This window comes from Globicephala melas, chromosome 15, assembly GCF_963455315.2.
Source record: "Globicephala melas chromosome 15, mGloMel1.2, whole genome shotgun sequence".
NCBI classification, from domain to species: Eukaryota; Metazoa; Chordata; class Mammalia; order Artiodactyla; family Delphinidae; genus Globicephala; species Globicephala melas.
Window position 1 is genome coordinate 20087568 of NC_083328.1, and position 25587 is coordinate 20113154.

The 25587-nt window shown below is 46.6% G+C and overlaps 1 protein-coding gene across 3 annotated transcripts in view; it reads right to left on the reverse strand.

Moving 5' to 3' along the window:
* PRKCB (protein kinase C beta) overlaps window positions 1–20910 on the reverse strand; it is a 310170-nt gene extending 289260 nt beyond the window's left edge. Inside the window, exons 1-2 of one of the 3 annotated variants that reach the window (XM_030871519.2) lie at window positions 20538–20900; window positions 19461–19492 (exon numbers count right to left, since the gene is read on the reverse strand). In XM_030871519.2, coding sequence (XP_030727379.1) covers window positions 19461–19492; window positions 20538–20710 — 205 coding nt within the window. In that variant the 5' untranslated portion in view covers window positions 20711–20900. Of the gene's footprint in view, window positions 1–19460; window positions 19493–20537 lie in introns of all 3 variants that reach the window. The other 2 variants (XM_030871518.2, XM_060285527.1) reach the window with 2 other exon arrangements.
* Window positions 20911–25587: the final 4677 nt, after the last annotated feature.

Consider the following 25587-nt stretch of genomic DNA (forward strand, 5'->3'; position numbering starts at 1 on the left):
TAAAAGATAATTGAAGAGGTAAAAAATATATATACATACACACACAGAGACATATTTCCAAGATGTTTAATGTCACACACAATTAAAATCCAGTCATATGATTTAGGTATTTTGAAAAATACAGCCCTGTATTAATAACTCCCAAATTTTTACCACCATGCCTGACTTCTCATTATTCCAAATTGCCTTTTGGACACCTATACCTGGATATAGCACAGGTATCACAAACTCAACATAGCCAACGCAGAATTCACTATCTTCACCCCCAAGCCTTCTCCTCTTCTTGAATTTTCTACTGCTCTTTATGGTACCCCTATTCATCAAGTACCCAAATGAGAACTCCCTTAACAGCTGACAATTTTTCATACACTTTTATTGTTCGATGTGCCAGGTAAAGTGCTGCTCTGCCCCACACAGACATTATATCTGATCCTGAGAAATCTTTGTAGAAGGTACACTTACCCTATCATGTACCCCTTTTTAAAAACTAGGAAGCTAAGGATGAGAAATCTGCCTGGGGTCACAGGATCTGAATCCAGATCTAATCCTCTTTTTTCCTACTTCACAAAGCAAACAGAGACCATCAAGCAAGAATTCCTCAACTGGCCTTAAACTTATTTTATTTCCCACTCATTTTCCGTTCTTTTCTCATTTCCACCTGTGCTCTCCGCTCTCATCTCCTGGGAAGCTATCTTCCTCGGAGACACCTTACTTCACTGCGCTCTCGTCAGCACTTAGCGCTTTGAACCTCACCAGGCTGAGGAATCCTGGAGAGCTTTCTCTCTACTTTCAACGTTCTCCTGCCTTCTCTCAGCCTCTCCAAATCTTCTCTTCTCCAAGCTTACCATTCCAAGTCCTTTAACTACTGCCTCTTAACCAGTGTCCCTTCTTTCTCTCGCTTCTCCTCCACCCTCGCTGACACTCTTCTTCACTCTCTCACCGCTTCCGCTGCCTCAAAACTCAACTTAGAACTTGAGCTCCTCCGTGCAGCCTCCCAGGACTCTGGGACTCGAGCTGATCCCAGAATCCCCGCCTCTATCACCATTATAGTGCATATCACACTGTGTTATAAATGTTTGATTTATGGACTTTCCTATGAGACTGGGGGCTGCTGGAGGGGAGAGACATGCCTTATTGCTCTGTATTACCCCCTGCACATGAGGGGATGGCCGAATATGCCAGCTGGACCACACTGTGCTATTATTCCTTTTATATTACTCTCCTCTATGTGGATTTTGGAAAATACACAGGAATGTAAATGTCAAGTGAAAAAAAATGCACAACTTAAAAGTTGAGAATTATGTTTTATTTGGCAGACAAAACTGAGTACTTAAGCCCGGAAGACAGCCTCTCAGATGGGTCTGAGGGAAGGCTCCAAAGAGATAAGGGATCCTGAGCTCTTCGCAACAAAATGCAGGTGCAGACTGCCGCCCTCCACCCAATCAGGAGCTCCACAGGATGGGCTGCCCTTTGGTTTTCAGAAGCTGCCAGTGGGTTCCAGTGTGTTGTGTTATGATATCAATGATTTTTTTATTATATTGTTTTTCTTCTTGGTTTTTTCTGTCTTTTTTTTTGCGGTATGCGGGCCTCTCACTGTTGTGGCCTCTCCCATTGCGGAGCACAGGCTCCGGACGCGCAGGCTCAGCGGCCATGGCTCACGGGCCCAGCCGCTCTGCTGCATGTGGGATCCTCCCGGACCGGGGCACGAACCCGTGTCCCCTGCATCAGCAGGCGGACTCTCAACCACGGCGCCACCAGGGAAGCCCTCTTCTTGTTTTTTTTTATATTACACATTTAAAAGGCAGTATCTTTTGTACTGTGAATTTGCAGAAGATGCATAATACACTTTTTTTTTTTTTTACATCTGTTGGTGTGTATGGTCTGTGTGCTTCTTGTGATGAAAATAAAACCTTTTCTTTATAAATGCAAAAAAAAAAAAAAAGAGGTCAGGGAGGAGCCAGGATATATAGGGGTCTTTGCAACAAAGACCAGGTAGTGGAACATCAAAAGATTACTGTTGGAGCCTGTGCTCCGCAACGGGAGAGGCCACAACAGTGAGAGGCCCGCGACAGCAAAAAAAAAAAAATTACTGTTAATTAAAGAAAACCAGATATCTCGAGTTAATGAATTTAGTGCTTTTCTATGTATGGGAAGATGCAAGAGTCTGGGCTCACTGCAATCATTCCTTTGATATGCACCTTAGCTGTCTAGGGCCATCATCCCGTGCTTTCCCTTCCCAAGTCCCCTCAGGGTGCACCTTTGGGGGCGGCTGCAGTGGCTGAGGGCTTGGCAGCGGGCAGCCCATTCTCCTCCATCCTGAGTTATGTGGCTGACGGCTGGATGGCTGCAGCATCCTTCGTTTGCTGATAAGTCAGGCAACATTTTTCACTCACACAAACCACACCTTGATATGTCACTATGCCCTGGCCAAAGGCTGATTAAGGGTCCTGGCAGAATCCTTGAACCACAAGCTTCATAATCAGATGGACTGGGTTTGTCGCCCTCTTCAAATACTTCTTAGGGTCAAGTCCTGGGTCAAGTTACTTAATATCGCTGAGCCTCCGTTTCCTCATGGAGGGAAAATGAGACTTATCTCCTAGGGTGCTGCAGACTTTAAATGTGATCATGTGTGAAGCATTAAGCTCGGTGCCTCAAAAATGAGAACAGCTCTTCGGGGAAGTTCTATCGTTTCATGGCCATGTCTGCTGTATGTGAACCCTTCCTTCCAAATGATGCAAGGACTTCATGCTTTTCAGCCAGTCCTCCCAGCCCAGCAACTCATGCGCACCAAGAAATCAGCTGACTGCAGTCATATGACAACCAAAAAGACCTCAGAGCGGAAGCCACTTTCTGAATTCCTTATTCAGGGCCATAGCTAAAAATCTACAGATGTGCTAACTCCCTCACTGAACAAAAACAATTTGTTGAAAATATTTTCTCCCACTAGGGAATTTCCTCGTCCCGTCAAGTCTTGCCAGTTTCACCCACTGCTGTAGCAAGCACGCTTTCCCAGCTCTGAGGGATGAGCCAGACCACCATCAGGCACCGCAAACCTGCCTGACCACTGTTCCCCCTCACTCTGCCAGGGGCCCTCCCCCCCAACCACCCCTGCACCAATGCTCTCTCCCACCCCGAGCACTTCACCTTAGTGACTGGGAACTCAGAATCTGACTCAGACAGTCCTGAATTCAATCTGGGCTCTGCAGTTCTCAGGAAAACTCTTTATCCTTACTAAGCCTGTTTCCTCACCTGTGAATGGGGATAATAATAACAGCAAATCTTAGCGGAGGATGAAGATTCAAAGGGATGAAGTTTGTGAAATCCCCAGCTCATTGCAAGCCCTCAAATATTAGCTGTCACTGTCATCACTGTCACAAGCACCATCTCAACATTCCTTTTACACAATCCTAAACTCAAATCTATGTTTGAATCCTAACTCTATGTAACTTTGGAAAAATTTCTTAACTCTTTGTGCCTCAGTTTTCTCAGCATAAAATGGGAATAATGACAGTAGCAACCTCATGGGGCTGTCGCGAGGATTAAAAGAGTTAATACATGTAAAACATTTAGAATAGTGCCAGGCACATAGTAAGTACCAAATAAACGTCAGCTCGAGTCAGCGGCCTTTGAAAGCCTTATTTGAAGACGTCCACGAAATGGAAATTTCCCTGGCCTGTCTCCCCAGCAAAAAGAGACCATGCTGGGGACACATACACTCAAGCAGGAACAGGTCTAGCCCAGATTTCATTTTTCTCTTGAACCTGACTTTTTTTGGTCCCATCTGGAGTGCCCCGGCCTTAGACCCCAAATCAGAGAAGGCCAAAAGGGAAACACAATGAGGCCAACTGTCATTTCAGCCCCCACCTATCGAGGACACCGGAGAATAGAAACACATCCTGAACCCCAGCCCTTGGAAGGCCCAGCTGGAAGCTGACCTCAGCAGACTGCCACCCAGGCTACACGGCCCACCTCCATGCCTGCACCTGAACACCTCCTCCTCCCTCCCTCTGTGCTGATTCTGTTCGTAAAACGCTTCTTTCTCAACCCACATGATCCCCCAGGAAAACCAGTTCTTTGTCTGCACAAGAGGGACAGCTCTCTGCCAGCACTTGACACAGCGCTGGAACACTGCACCCAAGTGACAGGCCAGGCCAGGCAGCTCCATTTGAACCAATAATTCCATTTTAAAAAACTCTTATCCCACACTTAGAATTCTATTTGGAAAAATAACTCTTATCAGTGATAATGTTTAAGGCTCAAAGATGATCATCAAAATAATCTTGGGATAGTGTGATGGGGTGAGAATAAAACACCTAATTATAAAGAATTCAAAACAATGCATTTATATCATCTCTAAAAATAAATAAAGCCTCAACAGTCCATGGACCTCAAAAGTCAACTTCATGAGCCTCCAGCACCTCTTGTCTATACTTTTCACAATGACTTTCAAACTGTGTTGACCATCACCCACAGTGAGAAACACATTTTACATCTGACCCAGTTCACACATGCCTGTATATGTATACATGAAATAGAAGTTTTATGCAACAATACTTATGAGTGTCATGCATTCTATTTTCAAGTTTATTTTTTCATGGTGTTCATGACCTACGAAACTGATTTCATGACCCTCAAATGAGCGATGATCCACAGTTTAAAAAACACATTTAAAGGAATTCAAGAAAACTCTCTCCAGAGCGGAGCTGCAAGGAGGTGTAAAGGTGAAGGTCAAGGCATCTCACGGAGTCCAGGCTCAGAATAAAGAGGGAATCTCCTGTGACTCAGGAGAGCAAGGTAGAGGGAAAGTAAGGGGAGGTATGTGAATCCAGGTCTCCTCCCAGGTAGCTAAGTGACCTTGGGCGAGCCATTCCCGTGTCCTACTTGGATTAAGGCTCTCTGTAAATGGTATTTCAGTGCTGGAAGATACGGGCTATGAATCTACATAGCAACTAAATCAGTTCTGGGAAGAGGCCAAGGATGCAGGCCCACAGGGTTACTAAGAGTCAAGAAGACACAGTTTGGAATGTTCAACCTCTAAGAGAGAACCGGAAGCATGTTGTGGACCCCACAGAGCATCCCCTAGACCCTACTCACTCCTGTAGGACCAGGACACTCCCTGCTGGGAGTGCTGAAGGCCGATGATCCCCAGACGCATCCTCCCTGGGACTCTTCCCTTAAAGAAGCTGCCTTGCCCAGGGTAATGCCAGCTCCCCAGAGCAGCCCACAGCCAGTGCCCACTTGCTGTGGGTCCCCACTGTTCCAATTCTGAAGGGCCATCCCAGCTCCAGCCATGGGATTGGCTTCGGCCTCTATTACAACTATTGCACTGCAGTTTAACTTCTCTCTTCCCTGCCTCCCTCCACCCCTTACAGGTGTCGTTCCCAAGAGCTCCTCCTCCCATAAGCCACCTGTTTGTAAAGCTTCATCTTTGAAGACAAAGCAGCAATGACATTGGCCAGAGTCACAGGAGGAGACTGAAGGAAAAATGGTGCCTTTAGGACACTTCTCAAAGGTATTTTTGAGAATTGTTTTTCAGAACTAACATTTAACAAGCAATCCTATGTTCCTTGCATGCCAGGTCTCATTCAATCCACACGGCATCCTAGGAGGTGGGCTCTGTGCTGTTACCTGCATTTCACAGATGAGGAAACCAGAGATGAAAGAGGTTAAGAAAGGCACCCAAGCCCTCGAATGTGCAGCAATGGAGCTGAGGTCTGAACCCATGCCCTCGACCTCATCCCACTCCACTGCAGCTCTGTGATCACACGTGCCACACTGGATGACACGGATTCACTCACATCTGTTTCTTTCTCAGATCTCTCCCTCCTCAAGGGCAGGGGCCTCATGTTATGAATCTTAAGCACTTAGTGTAGTGCCAAGTCCACAGCAGGACCCGGGTGGTAGTAATGACAATACTTGTGGTGGTGTATTCAGTAGTGATGGTGGTGGTATTCGATAGTGATGGTGGTAGTAGTCAGTGTTTCATGTGCACTAAGCCTGGGCTGTGCCCTTTACGTAAAGCATTTGGCCCTTTCACTTCCCTATGACTTGAGTCCTGTTATTAGGTGTAAGCGGTGAGCGCTCACTCGGGACCTACCGCAGATTCAAGGTCAGTCCAGCAGATGCACACTGTACTGGAACTAAGCAGTCATGAGGGCCACGTTGAAACTGGTCTATTAGGTCCCCAAAAATGCCACATGGTATATGCAGCTTCTCCCATCAAGAGGAAGAGTCTCTTCCCCCCTCTCTTTCCTCCTTTATTTCTGGGATGGGCTTGTGTTTCCCTTTCACTCATAGAATATGGGAGCAATGACACTGTGCAAGTTCTGAGCTTAGAGTTCAAGAGGCTGGGCCCCTGCTTATGCACTGGGAATGCACCCACCACCACGTGACCAAGCTTGGGCCAGCCCACTGAAGATGAGAGACCACCTGGAGAAAGGCTCCAGGTGGCCCAGGTGTCCTAGCTGAGGCCCCAGACACGGGTGAGCCCAGCCACGAACAGCCAGTCCTTGCCTAGACCAGAAGGACCACGCAGCTGAGCCCAGCCCAAATGACTGACCCACAGAAACAGGAGCAAAATAAAATGGTGGTGATTTGAAGCCACTAAAGGTTTGAGGTGGTTCGCTAAACACCAGATAATTGTGTCCAGTCAAATTAGGTGTTCAGTCAAACATCCAAAAGTAGAACTACCGAAAGATTCTTCCGTAGGAGAGATGACAAATAAGCAAAAGACTTTCCCAAAAGAAGTAACCGGGTGAGCTTATTCCTGACTCAAATCAAAGCGTTTGTGATGCCCACTGACAACTAGAAGCAGCAAGAATTCTGAATGGCTGGAAAACTGGAAATTCTGACAAGAACCAGATTGTTCTACCAGCTAAAAGTAAGAAGAGTGTCTCTTTATTTCACTCTAAGCAACACAAACAGACTGTGTTCTCCCCCTAACATCCCCTCCTATGTTTGATAAGATAAAGAGGTCTAGAGTTTCACCTCTCAGGTTTAAAGAAGTCAAGCTAGAGGTAAAATTGGATACACCAGCTCCAAGGAAGTCAGAGGAAACCATGGCTTTGCGGACTAGAGTAGGGTTTGCTGTTCTCAACACTTACCTGTTTTCTTTTGCTCCCGAGCTGGTCAACACGCAGTTGACGCAGCCCTGTGCCCAAGCTCCGGCCACGAGAATGTGAGTAGAAGTGTTATGTGTCCCTTCCTGGCTGAAGTGGCTCTGAAATGAATGTGCTTTCTTGTGTTCCTTCTCCCCACCCACCTGCCCAGTGGAGAGTTACCTGGAGCCCTGGATGACTGGGCGGGAGGCTGCCTGACCAGCATCGCCTGCAGTGGTCTGTGCCGTGAGTGAGAAATAAATCCCTTCCTCTCAAGCCAGAGGTTTCAAGGCTTATCTGTTATAGTAGCTTTCATAGATTCTGACTAATACCTTAGCAAATAGAGAATGTTTTAAATGCAAGCCCTAAAAGCAGTTTACGAGCTCAAGTTTTCCTGGTATTAACAGAGCTACATTACTGGCTGGGAAAACTGTCAGAATGTCCTGGCTTCTTTGTTCTACAGTTTGCAACCGACGGGCAACATTGAAATGCGAAGCAGATGTCCCCCCAAAAAGGCAAACAGCACCATCCCTCAATGGGTGACTGCAGAAGGTGCTTGTCTCCTGTACAGATTTCACTTCTGTGTGCAAAACTGAAAAAGTCCCCACTAACATTTCTCAGATTCCCAGTGACTTAAAACTATGTACTTTTTTTTTTTTTTGGCCACGCCATGTGCTTGTGGGATCTTAGTTCCGCGAGCACAGCTTGAACCTGGGGCCTCGGCAGTGAAAGCTCAGAGTCCTGACCGCTGGACCGCTAAGGAATTCCAAAACTCTGTGCTTTTTAGCTGTTTCTGTTAAAGTGGAATATACGTTAACAGAAAAGTGGGTACATGTCTAGAGCTCAATGGATGGTCACAATCTGAATCCACCATGTAACCAGCACCCAGATCAGGAAACAACATCGCCAGCACCCTAGGAGCCCCTCTCAGTCCCCACCAGTCCCCCTGTGGGTAATCACCATCCTAACTGCTATCGCCTATGATTACTTTCACCTGTCCCTGAACTTTAGCGCATGGAATCATACAGAACGTACTGGCATTTTAGCTCACAGGTTGTGAGAGTCATCTATGCTGTGTATAGCTGGAGTCTGTCCATTTTCGTTGCTGTATAGTATTCCATTATGTACCCACTATTCTACTCAGATGGCCATTTCAGTAGCCTCCAGTTTATGTTACGTCAAAGGTAATTATCCTCACTCCAGTCCACCAGGGTCCCAAAGAAGGGACTTCAGTGGAGAAACTCTTTATCTTCACAGTGAAACACGGCCAAAGCCTGAGGCTGTGCCCAAAGTTAAGACTGCAGCATTCGCGTACTTCTGAAAATCACTTCTCAACAGGCTTTAATGAGGGCAATTTTTTTTTTGGTTCAAACAAAAATGACCAGAGCTTGTAAACTAGCAAGTGATAACACTCTTTATAAAAATCACAGATCAAGCTATACCAAAACTAGCACCAAAAGCCAAATCCAATGACTCCCTCAATGGAGTTATCCTCCCCCATACCATTCACTCATTTAAAAAGTATCTACGAGCACATACCATGTGCCAGGTAGGGAGCCAGGTACTCCAGAAACAACAGGAAATGAGACAGATGTGGTCCCTACGCTCACAAAACTTACATTCTTGTGGGCAAGACAAACACCAAACACTCAAATAAATATACAATTAGGAAATGTAAAAGTGACAAGGGGTTATGAGACTACAAGGGGGAACGTGATTTGGAAGATCAGGGAAGGCTTCTCTGAAAAAGTGACATTTGAGCTAACTTCTGAAGGAGAAGTAGGAGGCGAGTGGGGGAAGAGGAAAGGGAAGAGCGATTCAAGCTGAAGACAGAGCAGGTGCAAAAGCCCTAGGCTGGGCAGGGCTGTGTCCTACTGAGAAAGACCACCAGTTGGGTCTTCAGCCAGAAAGTGAAATGCAAGTGGAAGCGTGGTACAAGGGGAGGATTGTGAGGGCCCAGATCAGGCAACCTTGTAACTGGTGTTAAGGATTCTGGACTTAACCCTGGGAAAAAGAGAGCCAGCCACCAAAACATAGACCTCTAACCAAAATAGAAAACGGTCCCTCACCACCCTATATGCCAATCCTGCATCCCTAAGTGTACTGGTGGCCCAGATAGACTTATTAATGCCCCCAACGATACATTTTGCCACACACACACAAAAATCCAGATAACTATCAAAATTCTCAGTTGCCGCTTTGCCTAAACTGTAAAGAATGACCCCCCCCCCCGCCTTTAGGGAGGGAAGGTCTTCAAAATAGGGTTATTCCATAAAACTCCATCACGACAAGAGACAGTCCTGCAGAGCTCACCCTCTACCTTCACCCACATTATTAGCTAGCTTCTTCAACCCAAAAGAGCACAAGAACGTCCCACACAGAGGCTGAGGGGACCCCCAAATTTTAAAGGTGAGCTGGTCAGAAATCTATTTGAAGTTGAAACGCCATCAACACGTTTCCAAAATGAGGCAGCAGGTGGGGCAATCACAGATTTCAATTCAGCTTTCTGAGGTTTCCCACAAAATTAAAGCATCAAAACCCAGGAAACTGAAGCACAGAAAGCACCGCGCTCACCCACGTTCAAATCACGTCTCTGACGGCAGCTGAGCCCTCCTCCCTCAGATCCATTGTCAGTTTCCCTGTGCGCTCTTGGCCACGGCATGTAAGCACATTCATTCTTGCATCATGTCCTTGACTCGGGAGCATTCATCCTGCCTCCCAAGACTATAAACTCAGTAAGGACAAGACAGTGCCCAGCCCTAGAAATCATGGAAACGGCCCTGTTTATCAAGTACTCACTGTATGTCAGGCAAGGTGCTCAGGAAACACCTGCCGTGTGCCCTGTAAACTAGGTTCTGTCACTGCCTTTGTCCTCTGGAAGAACCACAAGTTCAAAGAGTTTAAGTAACATGTTCGAGGTCCCATAGCAAGAAGCCAAGACTTATACCCATGCCTTTCTGTCTCCAAAGCACAAATTCGTCACCACCGGTGCAGCATGTGCTCAATAAACACGAGCTGAGTGCATGATAGCAGGAGAGAAGGAGAAAAGGAGTGGGAGGATTCCTTCTAGAGAAAAAAATCGCTTCTGTGGCCCTCTACGATGAAGGATGCAGTGAAGAGCAATATCCCGATTGTCAGAACCATAAAAATAACCCAGTAACCATCTCCCAAAATAGGACAATCAACAGTATGACTGACACGAAAGTCCAAACGTCTCTTTAGGATGTGAAAAATGGCAGCAGCCCCTCGATGCTCTGGGAACGCTCCCCCGCTGCTTTTAAGTGGTCATTTCCGCTCCTCTTACCTGACTTCCAACCCTACCAGCCTGGAATTTCAGGATCTGAGTCACGGCAATTATGGCTTCAGAATGCATCTCATGCTCTTTTTCAAACATTTGGCCATTTCACTCACCCACACACATCCCGCGCGACAGCAGTGACAACAGCCACTTCCTAGTCACTACGCTGCCTTCACGAGGTCCAGACCCCCGACAGGACGTTCCCCTCCCACCAGCTCATCCCTCACACACCCTCCTTCCTGTTCCCCGCATGAGCCCCTTTCTCTCCTCCCGGGCTCCACTTGTGCTGTCCTCTGCCTGAAACACCCTCCCCGGCCCCCGCCCCCATGTCAATCTGGGAACTCCTACTCCTGCTGGAAGATTGTTCCCAAATGTCAGCTCCTGTGTGGAATCTTCTCCACCTCTCCTAGGAGTAAGGATGTCATTCAAAGCTTTTTCACACCCTCGGTGTAACACTTCTCATTTATGTACCAGAAGTAATTGGCCATGTGCTGTTCTCCCCTCAAAAGACGAGGGAGATTTTCAAGGGCAAGCATGGTGTCTTATTCCTCTCCAAAGCCCATATTGGAACCTGACATTATACAATATATTTCTTCTAAGTTACTTGTTAATTGCTATTCTTCTACTAAAATGTATTAATTGCTATTCTTCTACCAAACGTCTCTGAGGGCAGGGATTCTGTCTTGTTCACCGCTCTAGTTCCAGTGCTTAGAACAGTACCTGATACGTGGTAGGCACTCAATAAATATTAACTGAATGAATGGACAGATGGACAGATGGCTAGATGGATGTGGAAATGGATGGATGAATAGATGGATGATGGATGGAAAAACAACTGGGTGGATAGAGGAATGGATTGGTGGGTGAGTGGGAAGATGGATGGATAGATGGATGGGTGGATAAAGGCAGAATCATGTTTCACCAGCCCAGGGTCACAAAGCCATGGAGAAACAAAGCCAGGATAGGAAATCAGGTCTGTTTGATATTTGAACCTTCATTCTCAAGCCCCATTTTTACTGCCTATCTAGAAGCCCAAAGTCTGGTCACTGGCCAGTGGCAAGGTAAAGGAAGAGTCTAGAATTCACCCCAAGAACATGGTTATTGTTGAGCAAAGTTAATTTCCATTTACTTAGCAAATGCCAAGACTCAATAAGGGGGATCAGAACCCTCCTAGTCTGGGTCTGAGTTCCCCGTCTGACCGGGTAGGGCAAATTTCTGCATGTGGGCTGAGGGAAAAAGAGACCTCCAAGAGATACAAATAACCAGGCCAAGGACAATGAAAAGGTAACAAAAACAGCAACGATAACAACGGTAATATTAAAAGACTGACATTCCTGAATAAAGGCTACCGTCTCTTCCAGAGCCTGCAGTTGCTGTGCTTTTCAACCCTCTGCAACACAGAGCTTCCTTCCAACACCAAACATTTCCAGGGAAGACACTGAACTCCCCTTCCCTACTCACAAGGAGGAAACGCCAGTAAGAAACCAGGCCCAGAGGTAGAAGAACATGAGCTCAACGTTAGGTAAAAGTGGGTTACTGGTAGAAACGAACACATCTTTATGTTCCCATAATTCCCTGTAGTCCCTTTATAATCAAAACAATAAAGAACATTTACGAAGTACCCAGATTTTCATTAGAGAGACTGAGACTTTCTCCTTGAAGGAATCAGAAAAATGGAAAGAGAATTGACAAAGGATCTTTTTCTACGTGTGAGTCAATGCTGCTCACTGTGAAACTACTTAAAAATTATCTTCCAAATAAAAGAAGACACACTGCCTAAACCAATGGAATGAATGGTTGTAGAAAATCAGACATGGACCCAGGATGAGGAAGGTATTCAGGAGAAAATGCAAGTAATCCTGTGCCCCTGTAAACTGGCTTTCAGCTCACAAATGCCTTTCCCTGATAGACTTTGTTCTCTCTCTTTTTTTAATTGAAGTAGAGTTGATTTATAATGTTGTGTTAGTTTCTGGCGTACAGCAGAGTGACTCAGTTATACACTTTAATATCTTGTAATAAACTATAATGGAAAAGAATCTGTGTGTGTATACACATATATAACTGCTCTCTCTTTTTATTTATTCTCAATCTATTGCCTCAGGCTTGCCCCTCCACCTCTGAAATGATCTGATTTTTCTCCTGTAGAGCAGCCACCTCGAACTGCAACCCCTGAACAAAAAGGAAGTCAGCTCATTATGAGTTATTAGCTAAGAGGAGATGACGTTCTCTGTCTGTCAAACTGAGAAAGAAGCCATCTTAACGTAACTGTCTAATTCTACTAAATATTCATCTTACTTGCAACCATGGCACAAATAAAGATTCAGGGCTTCTCCACAGAATGTCACAGAGATAAGACCTCCTGCGCATCTTTATCCAGGTTATAAGCAGCTTCACAATACAGATTTTTAGCTCTGGCTCCTTGACAACTCAGACTTTCTCCAATTACCTCAAAGAATAAGAAGTTGTCTGTTTTTTGTTTTTTGTTTTTGTTTCTGTGCGGCATGTGGGATCTTAGTTCCCTAACCAGGGGTCGAACCCGAGCCCCCTGCATTGGAAGCGCAGAGTCTTCACCACTGGACTGGCAGGGAAGTCCCTGGTTTTTGTTTTTAATTCCCAGGCCAAAGAATTCCCTGACTCCACCCCAACCCTTACATAGGTTAGCATCCCCTACACATTCCCATAGCACCCTGTACATTTCCTTCTAAGTACTTAAGAGTGAAATTAAATATTGGTACAATGCTTTGTAGCCTGTCTCATCTCCCCCATTACACTGTAAGCTCCGCAACAATAAGGATCCTCTCAATCTCATTCACCCTTGTATTCCTGCCATCTGACATAACTCCTGACACAGAGAGCTTAATGAGTGAATATTTTTTGGAAGGATGGATGGATGGATGGACGAATGGAGGTATGTGGTAAATATACAAATTTCCTACCAGATTGTCAAGGAGCCATCACACCTCCAAATACCACATGTAAACATTGTGATTTTTATATACTCTATAAAAAAGCTATCACACAATTTCAATGGAGAGATAGGATGAGTGAAGTCAAAGAATCCTTGAGATTAGATCAAATGCCAAGAATGAGGGACCAAGCTTTTGAACACATCAGCCAGAGATGATGAACTGTTCAGCTGATCCCCCTCCCCACCCAAGAATTAATTGGACTGCAAAGACAAAAGACCAGAGGATTAAACATTGTACTTAATAATTTAACGACCTGTAGCTGAAAAGCATCAAAAGGAGATGCATAATCTCAAAATTGTGACGTACTGATCTATTTGCGTGTGTGTGCACGTGTGTGTGTACGTGTGTGCATGTGTGGAGAAAGAAAGAGACAGACAGAGGAAAGAGGACCCCAACAGCAAGAACGTGTACAATTTATTTTCAAACCTTTGGTTTACCTTTTGACCAGTTAACTTCTCTATATCTTTTTCTTTATTGACCCAGATACACTATAAACATGCTATATCTGGTTCTGGGCAGTACCTGAAGTATCACTGGTACTCAGAAATAATATATTTTTTAATGAGTTTCTAATAACTGGTATATCATATCAACTAGATTTTCAAAGGTCATATTTTCCATATTTACTTGGAAAGGCATTCTGTTGCCCAGTGACAAAGCTTCAAGCTTTCTCTGAGTGTTCTACAGCTCAAAAGGAATTGGCTGCTGCCTCTTCAACAAATCAACCCTCCTTCTTGCTAAGACCCAGCATTAACCTATCCTTCAAATTTTTTATTTCATTTGGGACTTTGAGCCCCAAATCCCACTTCAGGTGGAAAAAATTAAAAAGTCAAACCAACAAACACAAATTCAAAAAGCCTCTGCCTTTTATCCACATGGAACCCCCAGGACACATTAAGAAGAGCCAAGAGATAAGTGGAGCCTCACTCACAGGCCTCTGGGATCTGCTTCCGAGAAGGGAGGGAAGTGGAAGAATAGAGGCTTGACTGCACACAAAAAAGGCCCTATTTATGATTCTACTGAGAAAGTTCAACCTGAAATTCAGGATATCATAGTTCCTAGAGAAAAATATGCCAAAAATAAAATGAACCTTCGATTCATCTTTGACTACTGTTTTTAAAAAGTACATATTCTAATCTCAAAGTGTTAACTAAAGACTAAAATAAACTTGTATCCTGTAAAGTCATGTTGATGAAACTAGCAATGGTTGTATTCATGCAATACTTTGGGGATTTTTAAGAATAATGTCTATTGGGCTTCCCTGGTGGCGCAGTGGTTGCGAGTCTGCCTGCCGATGCAGGGGACACGGGTTCGTGCCCCGGTCCAGGAAGATCCCACATGCCGTGGAGCGGCTGGGCCCGTGAGCCATGGCCGTTGAGCCTGCGCGTCCGGAGCCTGTGCTCCGCAACAGGAGATGCCACAACAGTGAGAAGCCCGCGTACCGCAAAAAAAAAAAAAAAAAAAAAAGAATAATGTCTATTAGAAGGCTTAAAAAAGCACAGGGAACTATATTCAATCTCCTGGGATAAACCATAATGGAAAAGAACGTGTAAAACAAGAATGTCTCTATGTGTGTAACTGAGTCACTTTGCTGTACAGCAGAGATCGGCACAGCATTGTCAATCAACTCTACTTCAATTAAAAAAATAAAATTTAAAAAAAGAAGGCTTAAAAACTTGTTTTCTAATCTATACAAGAAAGGAAAGAGCTGGTTTACTCATTATAGTCATCAATGCTAGGTCTACATAGTCAGAAAATTAGTGCACTGGGGTTCTTCTAGAGGGTCCATGGCAAGTTTAGATTTTTCTCACAAGAAGGGTGAAAAAAGACAATCTAAACAAGCTGGCTATCTGGGGCTAGACTCACTGGTGTCACCTAAAGTCTATGAAGAAACATACCAAAGAAGAAACCCATCTAAATACACGAAAGAGACATAGTCATTTAATGAGTTCCCAAATTAATTCTCTTCCTCTTTTGACACAGTTTCCTACAGCTAATCAAGTAATAATGATCATCTCACTTAGAGTTATCGATAGTGGATATTTCTCTTGTACCACCTCATTACTCCTCACCACAACCCTATGAGGTAGGTACTATTAGCCCATTTCACAGATGAGAAGACCGAGGCCACTACAAATGAATGACTTGCCCAAGTTCACACAGTAAGTAGGTGGCAGAGCACAGATTCAAACGCAGTTCTGACTCCAATCCCATGCTAGGAATTCTGAATCCCTATATTTTATTGCCTCCCTATTTCTAATTAAGTGACTTCCTTAAAAATTTTTTTTTTCTCTCTGCCCAACTGTAGAAGTTTCTTTGGGCAAGAGCCTAATTCCACCCAAAGCCTTGTCTTAATTACAATGACAGCACAAATGTTGGTCTGTGGCTCCTCTAAAGAATGCCACAGGGCTTCCCTGGTGGCGCAGTGGCTGAGAGTCCGCCTGCCGATGCAGGGGACACAGGTTCGTGCCCCGGTCCAGGAAAGATCCCACATGCCATGGAGTGGCTGGGCCCGTGAGCCGTGGCCACTGAGCCTGCGCGTCCAGAGCCTGTGCTCCACAACGGGAGAGGCCACACAGTGAGAGGCCCGCGTACCGCAAAAAAAAAAAAAAAAGAATACCACAGAGAGAAGTCTGCCTTGCTTATCTGAGCAGTCCTATTTCTAATCCAGAATTCAGGGGGTTTCATAATAGAGATTCTCAGCTCCAGTCCCCTGTCACCAGAGACATTCTTAAACTACCTCACAGAGAATGGTTTTATAGAAAATACAGAGTGGAAACAAAAAGGGAGAAATTATGTAGCAGTCAATCTAGAGTTCTATACAAAAGCAAGAAAGTCTATTCTTAAACTCCCCTGAGCACACAGAAATCCACAATCTCCCATGGCTTATGGACTTCCCATCCTTCCTCTCTCAAGCCATCTCAGCACCGCCAATTTCCATGGCAGCACCATGGAGCACGGGCCTCAGTGGTTTCTTTGCTTTATGATCATCCTACACAACTCCTACCCAACAAAGGCAGGGACTAGATCCTCTTTCCACTTCTACTTTTTTTTTTTTTTTTTTTTTTTTTTGTGGTACGCGGGCCTCTCACTGCTGTGGCCTCTCCCGTTGCGGAGCACAGGCTCCGGACACACAGGCTCAGCGGCCATGGCTCACAGGCCCAGCAGCTCCACGGCACGTGGGATCCTCCCGGACCGGGGCACGAACCCGTGTCCCCTGCATCAGCAAGCGGACTCTCAACCACTGCACCACCAGGGAAGCCCTCCACTTCTACTTTTGAAATGGAAAACCCCCCACCATAGCTTTTATCTGGGAACATGGCTACCTGAAATTAACCTTACATTTCCAACATACTCCTTTGCAGCAAGGTGTGGGTATGTGATTAAGTTCTAGCTAATAGCATATAGGCAGAAGTATCAGAGGCAACTTCCAGGACAGTGAACATGTGTCCTTCACCTTTCTGTACCTTTTCTCCTCCTGCTGGCTGAAATAAGGCTGTGATGACTGGGGAGTCCAGCATCCTTCTTGGACTCTGAAATAATTTTCACTCCTGGGATAGTAAAGCAGAAAACTGAAAGGAACATAGCACCTTGGGCTCTGAACTTCTGACTTTGGTGAGAGAATAAAACCGTATGTATTTTCTATAACATACTGATCCCATTTTAATTAGATTCACTTTAAGAGGAAAAATGTGGTACAAAAATGCTCAGATAAGGAACTCCTCTCTGATTTCAAAACTAGTCCCAGGTATCTCTGAGCACATCTGAGGATAATCTGTCACCTTCCGGGATATCCCTAAGCATGAGATCCTAAGCATCTCAAATTCAAGGGCTGTCAATCTGCCCCTTCCCCTCTCTTGCTCCTTCCCACTCCAGCCCAAATGGAATTTACTACCAAAGCAGTGACACAGGGCGACCAGACGTTCACAGCTGGATTTAGACTCTCACCTGGCAGCCAGTTGCATAGCAAAGCAACCCTGCAGAGCCAGTCTCCTCTCACACCAGTTGCCCCACCACTGGGTTACTTTGGAGACAATCATGGGAGCTGATACTTTCTGAGTGCTTAGTCTGTGCTGAACTCTGGTCCAAGCACCTTATATACCGTAACAACTTGGAGCCGCTCAGCAATTTTTTAAGGTAGGTATTGTTACATGGACCCATTTTACACACAAGGAGCCTGAGGTACAGAGAGGCTAAGTAAAATGGCTGGGAAGTCTCAAGCCAAGATTCAAACTCACAGTGGTAGCCTGATAGCCTGTGCACATGTTCACTACCCTACACTGCCTCTCAGGAAGAGGAGAAAAAGAAAGGCAATAAAAAAAAAAAATTTAAACATGCCTACCTCTAAAGCTGCCATATTTCATTAGAAACTTTAAGTCTGCTTTACTCACTGCACCAGAAAATGCCTACCATTTTCCTGGCTTTGAAAAAACAGATCTGCTGTTTCAGATGTGTCATTACCTGCACACTGAGAAGTTAACTTTCCCAACCGTTAATAACTGCAGAGCAGGTGGGACAGGAAAACAGCAATAAAAATGTTCAAAAATCACCCCTGACCTCAGCAAGAGACAAAGACAGAAACCGATTCATGGAAGTGAGAGGTAACCTCAAAGATCTTCTACATGTCCCCACACTAAGGCACCCCTGGCATTCTGCTTAAGGGGTTAAAGTTCTAGAAAACAATCCAACCGTGTGCACCAAGGCTGAAATTATTGCCATTTAAAGGAACGTGGGAAGTCCTCTGGTGCAGTGCGTGAAACTGGGGCTCCAAACCTTGGTAAAAGAGGGCAGGGGTTGGGGGTCTACGAGGCTCACTGGCTGAGCGGGCTCTGCCCAGATCTCAGGTGAGAGGTCATATAAGTCTCCGAAAAAACCAGTGCCACACTGCCAGCACTCTACATAACTGACAATGCCACTCACTCTCATCAGGGATCACTTTACTTTTCTCTGGAGGGTGGAGGTGCTACAACAGAACTGTCAGTCAGTGCTAAGTCACATCTCAGACTCTTTAACATTCAAATGTTTTCTTCCCCTGATCTAAACCCAGATCGCCAGGGCAATCAACTTGCCCCTAAGACACTCCCCAGAAATGTGATATTTCTCACCAAACTCAACCACGTGGACCTGGTCTAAAATGGGGGAAAGGGGGGACCTTCCAGACCAGAGGTTGCAAACTCAAATGCCTTACAGGGGCCAAAAATGGGTGAAGCAGGCCTGGTTGGGATCGACTGAGACAAAATGGTGCAGCATGTGCACCCTGTCCACAAAAACTGCTGCTCTCAGCTCCAAATGATGGTTCTAAAAAGAAAGTGGGACCAATGCTCAGCAAACTTGAAGCTGCAAAGTCAGATACTTCGTGAAATCTCCCAGTTCTAAAATGTTGGCATCAAATTCAAAACATGTTTGACACCCTAAGGGCTAAACAAAACTACAGATGATTTGGCATCTGGAGAGCAAATCTGCAACCAGAGACGGCCGAGTCACCACTAGGTTGGGCATCCCTGGCTAGGGTCAAGGATCTCAAACCCGATGCAAAGACCCAGGTAACCAGTCACTTGGAGTCCTTCCTGTATCTAGCCAGAAGAAAGGGCAATTTAAATCAGGATCTGAGAAGCACCCCAACTGGAACCACTTCTTTCAGAGAGGCAGGAGGCCCAGGGGACAACCACAGTCGCCTTCCTAGGGGATACACCATCTGCAGAGGCAGGGGCCACCTGTAGAGACCTCTATGAGGCAGGGGAAGTGGAAGGACACATGAACAGGAATTGGGGGGGGAGGGTATCTCAAGAAGAAGTGGCCAGGCAGGATAGGTTCAAGAGAACCTATTTTGACTCTTCTGGCGCCGGTTAGGGAGAAAGGATGGATGTACTTCCTTGGCCAGCTGAGCCTCCCAGCTCCACTGGTCCTTCCTGGATGGAGCATCTCTGCCCCATGTACACACACGACTTTTAAAGACCTTTCTGTGGTGAACTCCTAGTTTGGGAGGTCACTCTGACAAATGTAATTCCTTCACTCTCTGCCTATCTCAGTCACTTCCAGAAAGTCTTTTTCACCTTCTCCTCCGGCAAACAGCATCCTTAGAACCCCACAGCCTACCTTGGCACTGGAATCCTTGCTTCCCGAAGCCCCTGCAAAAGCAGAAGGAGACATGTCAGGCAGCCCGAGGGGCCCAGCCACCAGTTAGTTCCCCCCAGAATCACCCCACTTCCCCCTGCTCCCCTAGCCCAGGTGCAACCTCCCAGCCACAGGCGGGTGCCCAAGAGTCTTCCGCCTCTGGGGGGGAGGGGGTAGGTGGGAGCTCAGCGGTAACCTCCACCTCCCCTCAAAAGGCAGAAGAGAAGAGGCTGCGACCACCAGGTGGCGGGGTGGGGGGAGCGTTTCCGTCTTGGTGGGAGGTGGCGGACAGGCGGGAGTTCTGCCCACAGAGATGCCCGAATGCCCTCGGGGAAAGAGAAAAAGACGCATTGAGTGGGAGGATGGGAGAGCCCCCGCGGCGATGGCATTCCCTGGGGGACTGGAAAGGAGAGAGGACTCCCCATGCCTAGAGGGACCGGGGAGCGGAGAGTCCCCGCAGTGATGTGAAGGGGGGAAACTGAAGAGTGGAAAGGGGAACCCAGGCCCTTAGGGAGAAGCAAGAGATAACACGGGGCGCTGCCCCCGGAGACACTGAGGAGGAGGAAAGAATGCCCCATGCCCGCAGGGAGACAGAGAAAGGACACCCAGGGCGCTGCCCCCAGAAAGGAGGGAAGGGGTGAGGGTGCCTCGAGCCCGGAAGGAGACAGAGAGATAGGGAACCCCGAACGAGAGGGCACTCGAGGCGCTGCCCTCCCGCGGAGGGACAGCGGAGCCCTGAGCCCTGTGGAGAAGCGACCCCTTCTCCCCTTCCGAAGCGGAGCGCGATCTCTAGGCGCTCCGAGGCAGCTGGGAGGAAGAGAGGGCACGAGGCACCGCGCGATCGGCTGTCTGGGACCCCGGGGAGCGGGAAGCCGCAGGACTGCCCACGGGGGAGTCCGGGACAGAAGGGTCCGGAGCGGGAGCCCGGGATCTGGGGCCACGGCGGGGCTTAACCTCCCTCGGAGGCGCGGGGGGCGCGGAGGACGCGAAGAGGGGGTCCCCGCGCGCGGCGCTACCCTCGGAGCCCCGGGAAGGTGCCCTGAGCCGGCGCGTTCTCACCAGATGAAGTCGGTGCAGTGGCTGCAGAAGGTGGGCTGCTTGAAGAAGCGGGCTGTGAATTTGTGGTTCTTCACCTCGTGCACGTTCTTCTGCCGGAGGGCGCCTTTGCGGGCGAAGCGCACCGTGCTCTCCTCGCCCTCGCTCGGCGGCGGCCCCGCAGCCGGGTCAGCCATCTTGCGCGCGGGTAGCGGGAGCCCGAGAGGTGCCGGCCAGGGGCCGCGGTAGCGCGGGCTGCGGGCCCGGGAGGCGCGGGAGAAGGCGGCCGCTCTGCCGCCCGGGGCCGCGGACGCTTTCCCTGCGCCGGCTCTGGCGGCCGCGGCGCGCGGAGCTGGGGCTGTCACTCGCCCAGCTGCAGCCACTCGACCAGCTGCGCTTGGCACCGCTGGCCCCAGCTGCGGGGGAGGGAGGCGGAGCCGCGGGCAGACCCCGCCTCCCTCATTTGCATCGCCCCCAGGCTCCGCCCAGAGCCGCCAGCTGCTTTACATACTGGCACCCCGAGGCTGCCGGCCTCCCAGAGAAGCGTTCTCAGCCGCAGCGCTGCGACGCGGGGACCGCAGCCAGGGACCGCCAGACCTGAGCCTCGCCCGCTACCTCGTCCTCAGCCTGGGTTGCATGAAGGCAATGAGCACCTTGGGTGCGCCCCAGGGGAAACGAGAACGGGGGCTGAGGCCTGCGGGGGTAGAGGGTGGAAAGGGTGGGTGCGACGGTTTCCACCCAGGCCTCTGCAGAGACTGGTGCCCATCCACCCCGTATCCGTGCCATTTGTCATTCTGCACGCGTCTCCTGGAGGGATGGGCTACCGCTGTCACTCATTCGGAAAGGCCTGTGGCTCCACACACTTACACACACATACGCACACACTACTGCAGAGGGAGGGGAGGGGCAATCCTTACTTTATACACACATCTAACTCCACCACAAAGACGATTCTTGGCTTTGCTTGCCTGACCATTTAGAAGAAAACTCCCTACCTTCTGTCCATCCCCTCCACAAAGAGACTCAGTTTCCTCAGCTGTGATATGGGGTCATTAAAGGGCTTGGGGAGAAATTTAAGAGGCCAGTATTTCCTCAACTTTCATTCATTCTTGACCCATCTTCACAAATGCTGGTAATATTTGTGCACCATCTAGAAAAAAATCTCTATCTAGTTTCCGAGTTCAAATAGCAAGACGTATCCTTACTGTGAAAATCTCTCCAGATGCTGCCACTTGCCCAAAACACCAGCATCTGAGGCCTTCTTTTGTTTGTTAAGGGAGATTTACAAATTTTAGAGAGATGTTAAAGACATTAACATCCAACTGGGACTCTCTCCTGGATGGAATCTGAAGGATGGAAAGGTAACCAAAAGAGTAATAATTGTCTACGTAAACAATGCTGTGTGATTTAGTGTCCCGTCCACACACTGCATCTAAACGTCCCCCCACCATGCCCCACACTCTGGGGACACATTGCTGCATTAGACTATGAACTCCTGCACTAGACCTAGGCTCTGAGAGCAGGCTCTGCTCACCATTGTGTCACCTTGCGCCTAGCTCTGTGCCTGACACCTTCTCAGAGCTCAATAAATATTGGTTGAATAAGTGAGTAATTGTGTGAACAAGTGAGTGAATGAAAACTTAAAGGACATTACCCCCTACCCCCAACCCGTGTCCAGTAGGTGTTCAATAATAATAAACATCAGGTGCTAGGTGGGTGTCACAGGTATTTGCAGTGTCTTATTTAGACCTCCCAACAACCCTATGTAGGTCTAGTAACTTTCATGATGGATAAAGACAAGGAAGCTCAGAGTGTTTAAGATAGACCCCCGAAGTCACATTGTTGTTGAGTGGTGGTTAAACCTGCCTAAGTACAAAGCATACTGGTGACAAAAGGGTGAAGGAAGACAGGATGGAATTGAACCAGCTACACTGAACTTCTGCCTAATGAAGCTCAGGTCCTACTAGGATGATTTTACCTGGAAGCTGCTGAGTCTAAGTCGTTATTAAGTGGCATGTGGAGAGCAATGGCTGTCATAATAGAATGTCCTTTTCCTACGTAGTAACTCAAAGGAAACAAGGAAAAAATAGCATTCACTTTTAAGGTTGACTTGTTTGGGAAACTGGACGTGCTTGTCTATTATTAGTCCTTTAAGAGGCCCCATCATCTCCCAGGGAAGCTTGTGAAAACATCCCAGGAGACATTGCTGCTGAAGTAGATTTTCTTTGAACTGATGAGCTGGAAGCTTGAAGCCCACATCCTGCCTTTTGAACCAAGAGCTCTGGATGACTTTGGTCTGTAACAACAAACAGTACCTCATGGGACCTGGGCCTAAAGATGCAAGGGCTGGTAGATCCTGAAGAACCACTCAATTCCTGGAGGGGCTGCACCATCTGAATATGAGGAACACAGTTCCCATTGCACCCAGATTCTATAGGGCAGGGGTCTCAAACTTGTGGCCCTTGGACACATTCTTTTAGCCAGCCCAGTGAACATTTATTTTTTGGTTCACCTTGGTAGAATTTCACCTAAATATCCAGATTCTGACTTCTCTAGGAAAAAAAAGTTATGATTACATGGAGCCTGCATTCCTCTACTTCCTCATTCATTTGTTTACTCATTCAGGATTGAATTTCTTGAGCACCTGTTACGTGCTGTTCCACACACTGTTAAATAAAACAGACAAAAGTCCCTGCCTTCATAGAACTAATGGGGAAGATGGACACTAACCTAATAAACTAACAAATCTATACTAGGTGGCATGGAGATTCATGCTGTAAAGAAACACAAAGCATAGTAAAGGAATGAAGAGTGACCGCCACCAGGGAAATCCTTTATGAAAAGCAAAGACCTGAATGAAGTGAGAGGATGAGCCATTGGGCTATCAGGGTAGAGAGAGTTCCAGAAAGAGAAAGGAGCAAATGCAGAGGACCTGGAGAAGTAGTGTGCTTAGCGTGTTGCAGAAGCAGCAAGGAGGTCTCTGTGGTTGGAGTGGAGGGAACAGGTACAAGACAAGGTCCATAAAAGAGCAGGGCCTTGTAGATGTGATAAGGAGTTTGGACTTCACTCCAGAGAATGGGAAGCCACCAGAGGATTGAGAGCAGAGAAGTGGCCTGATATAATTTGTGGTTGGTTTTTTTTTTAAGATTACCCTGGATACTATGTATAAAATAGACTGAAGATAGAAAGAGTAGAAGCAGAGAGAGCATTTGAGGTCATTTGAATAGAGGAGACAAGAGATGATGACAATGGCATGGTGCCCCTTGGAGAGAAAGGGCAGTGGTTCTCTGTACAATGGGCATGGGCCCTCTAGGTCATTAGAGCCCTCACATGGTCCACTCTGCTTATAAAAGAATGAATGCTGGCCACTTGAAAGATTTCAGAGGCAATGAGAAGGCAGGTTGCTCTGGCTGGGAATGGAGTCCAAGGGCTCTTAAGCTTAGGCTTCAAACTTGCTGTATACATTAGTTTCCTGTGGCTGCCATAACAAATTATTGGAAAACTAGACGGCTAAAATAACAGAAATTTATTCTCTCACAATGCCAAAGGTCAGAAGGCTGAAATGAAGATGTCTGCAGACCCTACTCCCTGTGGAGGCTTTAGAGAAGAATCCTTCCTTAACTCTTCCAAGTTCTGGCATCTGTCAGCTTTCCTTGGTTTCCTTGGTTTGTGGCCACATCACTCCCATCTCTGCCTTCCTCTTCACATCAACTTCTCTCTGTGTGTCAGTCTTCTCCTTTTCTGTCTAATCTCCCCGGTGTATCTCTTACAAGGACACTGGTCATCGGATTTAGGGCATGCCCAGATAATCTGTAATAATGTCTTCATCTCAAGATCATTAACTTAATTACATTTGCAAAGACCTTTTTACCACAGGAGTTAAGACATGGACATGTCTTTTGGAGGGGCTACGATTCAATCCACTACAGTGCATAACCTTAGGCAAGTCACTTCTTCCCTCTGGGTCTCACTTTCCTCCATTGTAAAATAGGGGCAGAGATGTAGTTTGCCTTCCAACTCTTTCATTATAAGGCAAGCTTCTCACCAATACAGTAGTCACTAGCCACGTGTGGCCACTGAGCATTTGGAATGTAGCTAGTCTCAACTGAGATGTGACTGTAAGTGTAAAATATATCCCAAAACATCAAGTACTTAGTGTGAACAGAATGTAAAATATCTCATAAATAATTTTTATCTTCAGTGCATGTTGAAAATATATTTTGGATATATTGGGCTAAATAAAATTTCTCTCTAAAATTAATTTTACCTGCTTCTTCTTACTTTTTTAATGCGGCTACTAAAAAACATAAAATTACATATATGACTTACATTATATTTCTTTGGACAGCTCTATTCTAAAGAGTAGATTTAAAAATAAATTAAAAGTTGTAAGTAGATAATATAAATAAAAATTCATCTCTATTCTACGTAGAATCAGTAGTGGTACCTTGACTAGAGGCTGAAGAATCTGCTTTCAAGATGCTCACTCACATGGCTGATAAGTTGATGCTGTTAGTTGAGAGCTCACCCAGGGCTTTGAGCCAGGGACCTTGGTTCCTCTTTAGGTGAGCCTTTCCACTGGCACCTTGAGCTTCCTCAGAACACGGTGGTTGAATTCCAAGAGTGAGTGTCCCAAGAGATGGAAAGTGGAAGATGATAGTTCCTTAAAGCCTGATCTGAAAACTGACAGTGTCATTTCTGATATATGCTATTCGTCAAATAGCCACAGAGCCTATATTCAAGGGGAGACTCCATGTCTCAACGAAAAGACTGACAAAGAAATTGGGGGCCTCCTAGGAAGAGCTCAGTAAATATTTATTGCATTAATAAAATTATTCAAATTAATAAACTGTAACAATTCCCATCTGACATATAAGGAAACAGAAATTTGAAAAAATTAAGTCACAGTCATTCTAGGACTGCTACTATTAATAATTAAAAGCTAACATTAAGAAACAAGAAACTGTGGCCCAATCAAAAGAAAAAAATGAACCAACAGAAACAGTCCCAGGGAAAGACAACACAGAGAACCTACTAGACAAACACTTTAAAACAACCATCTTAAACATAATCA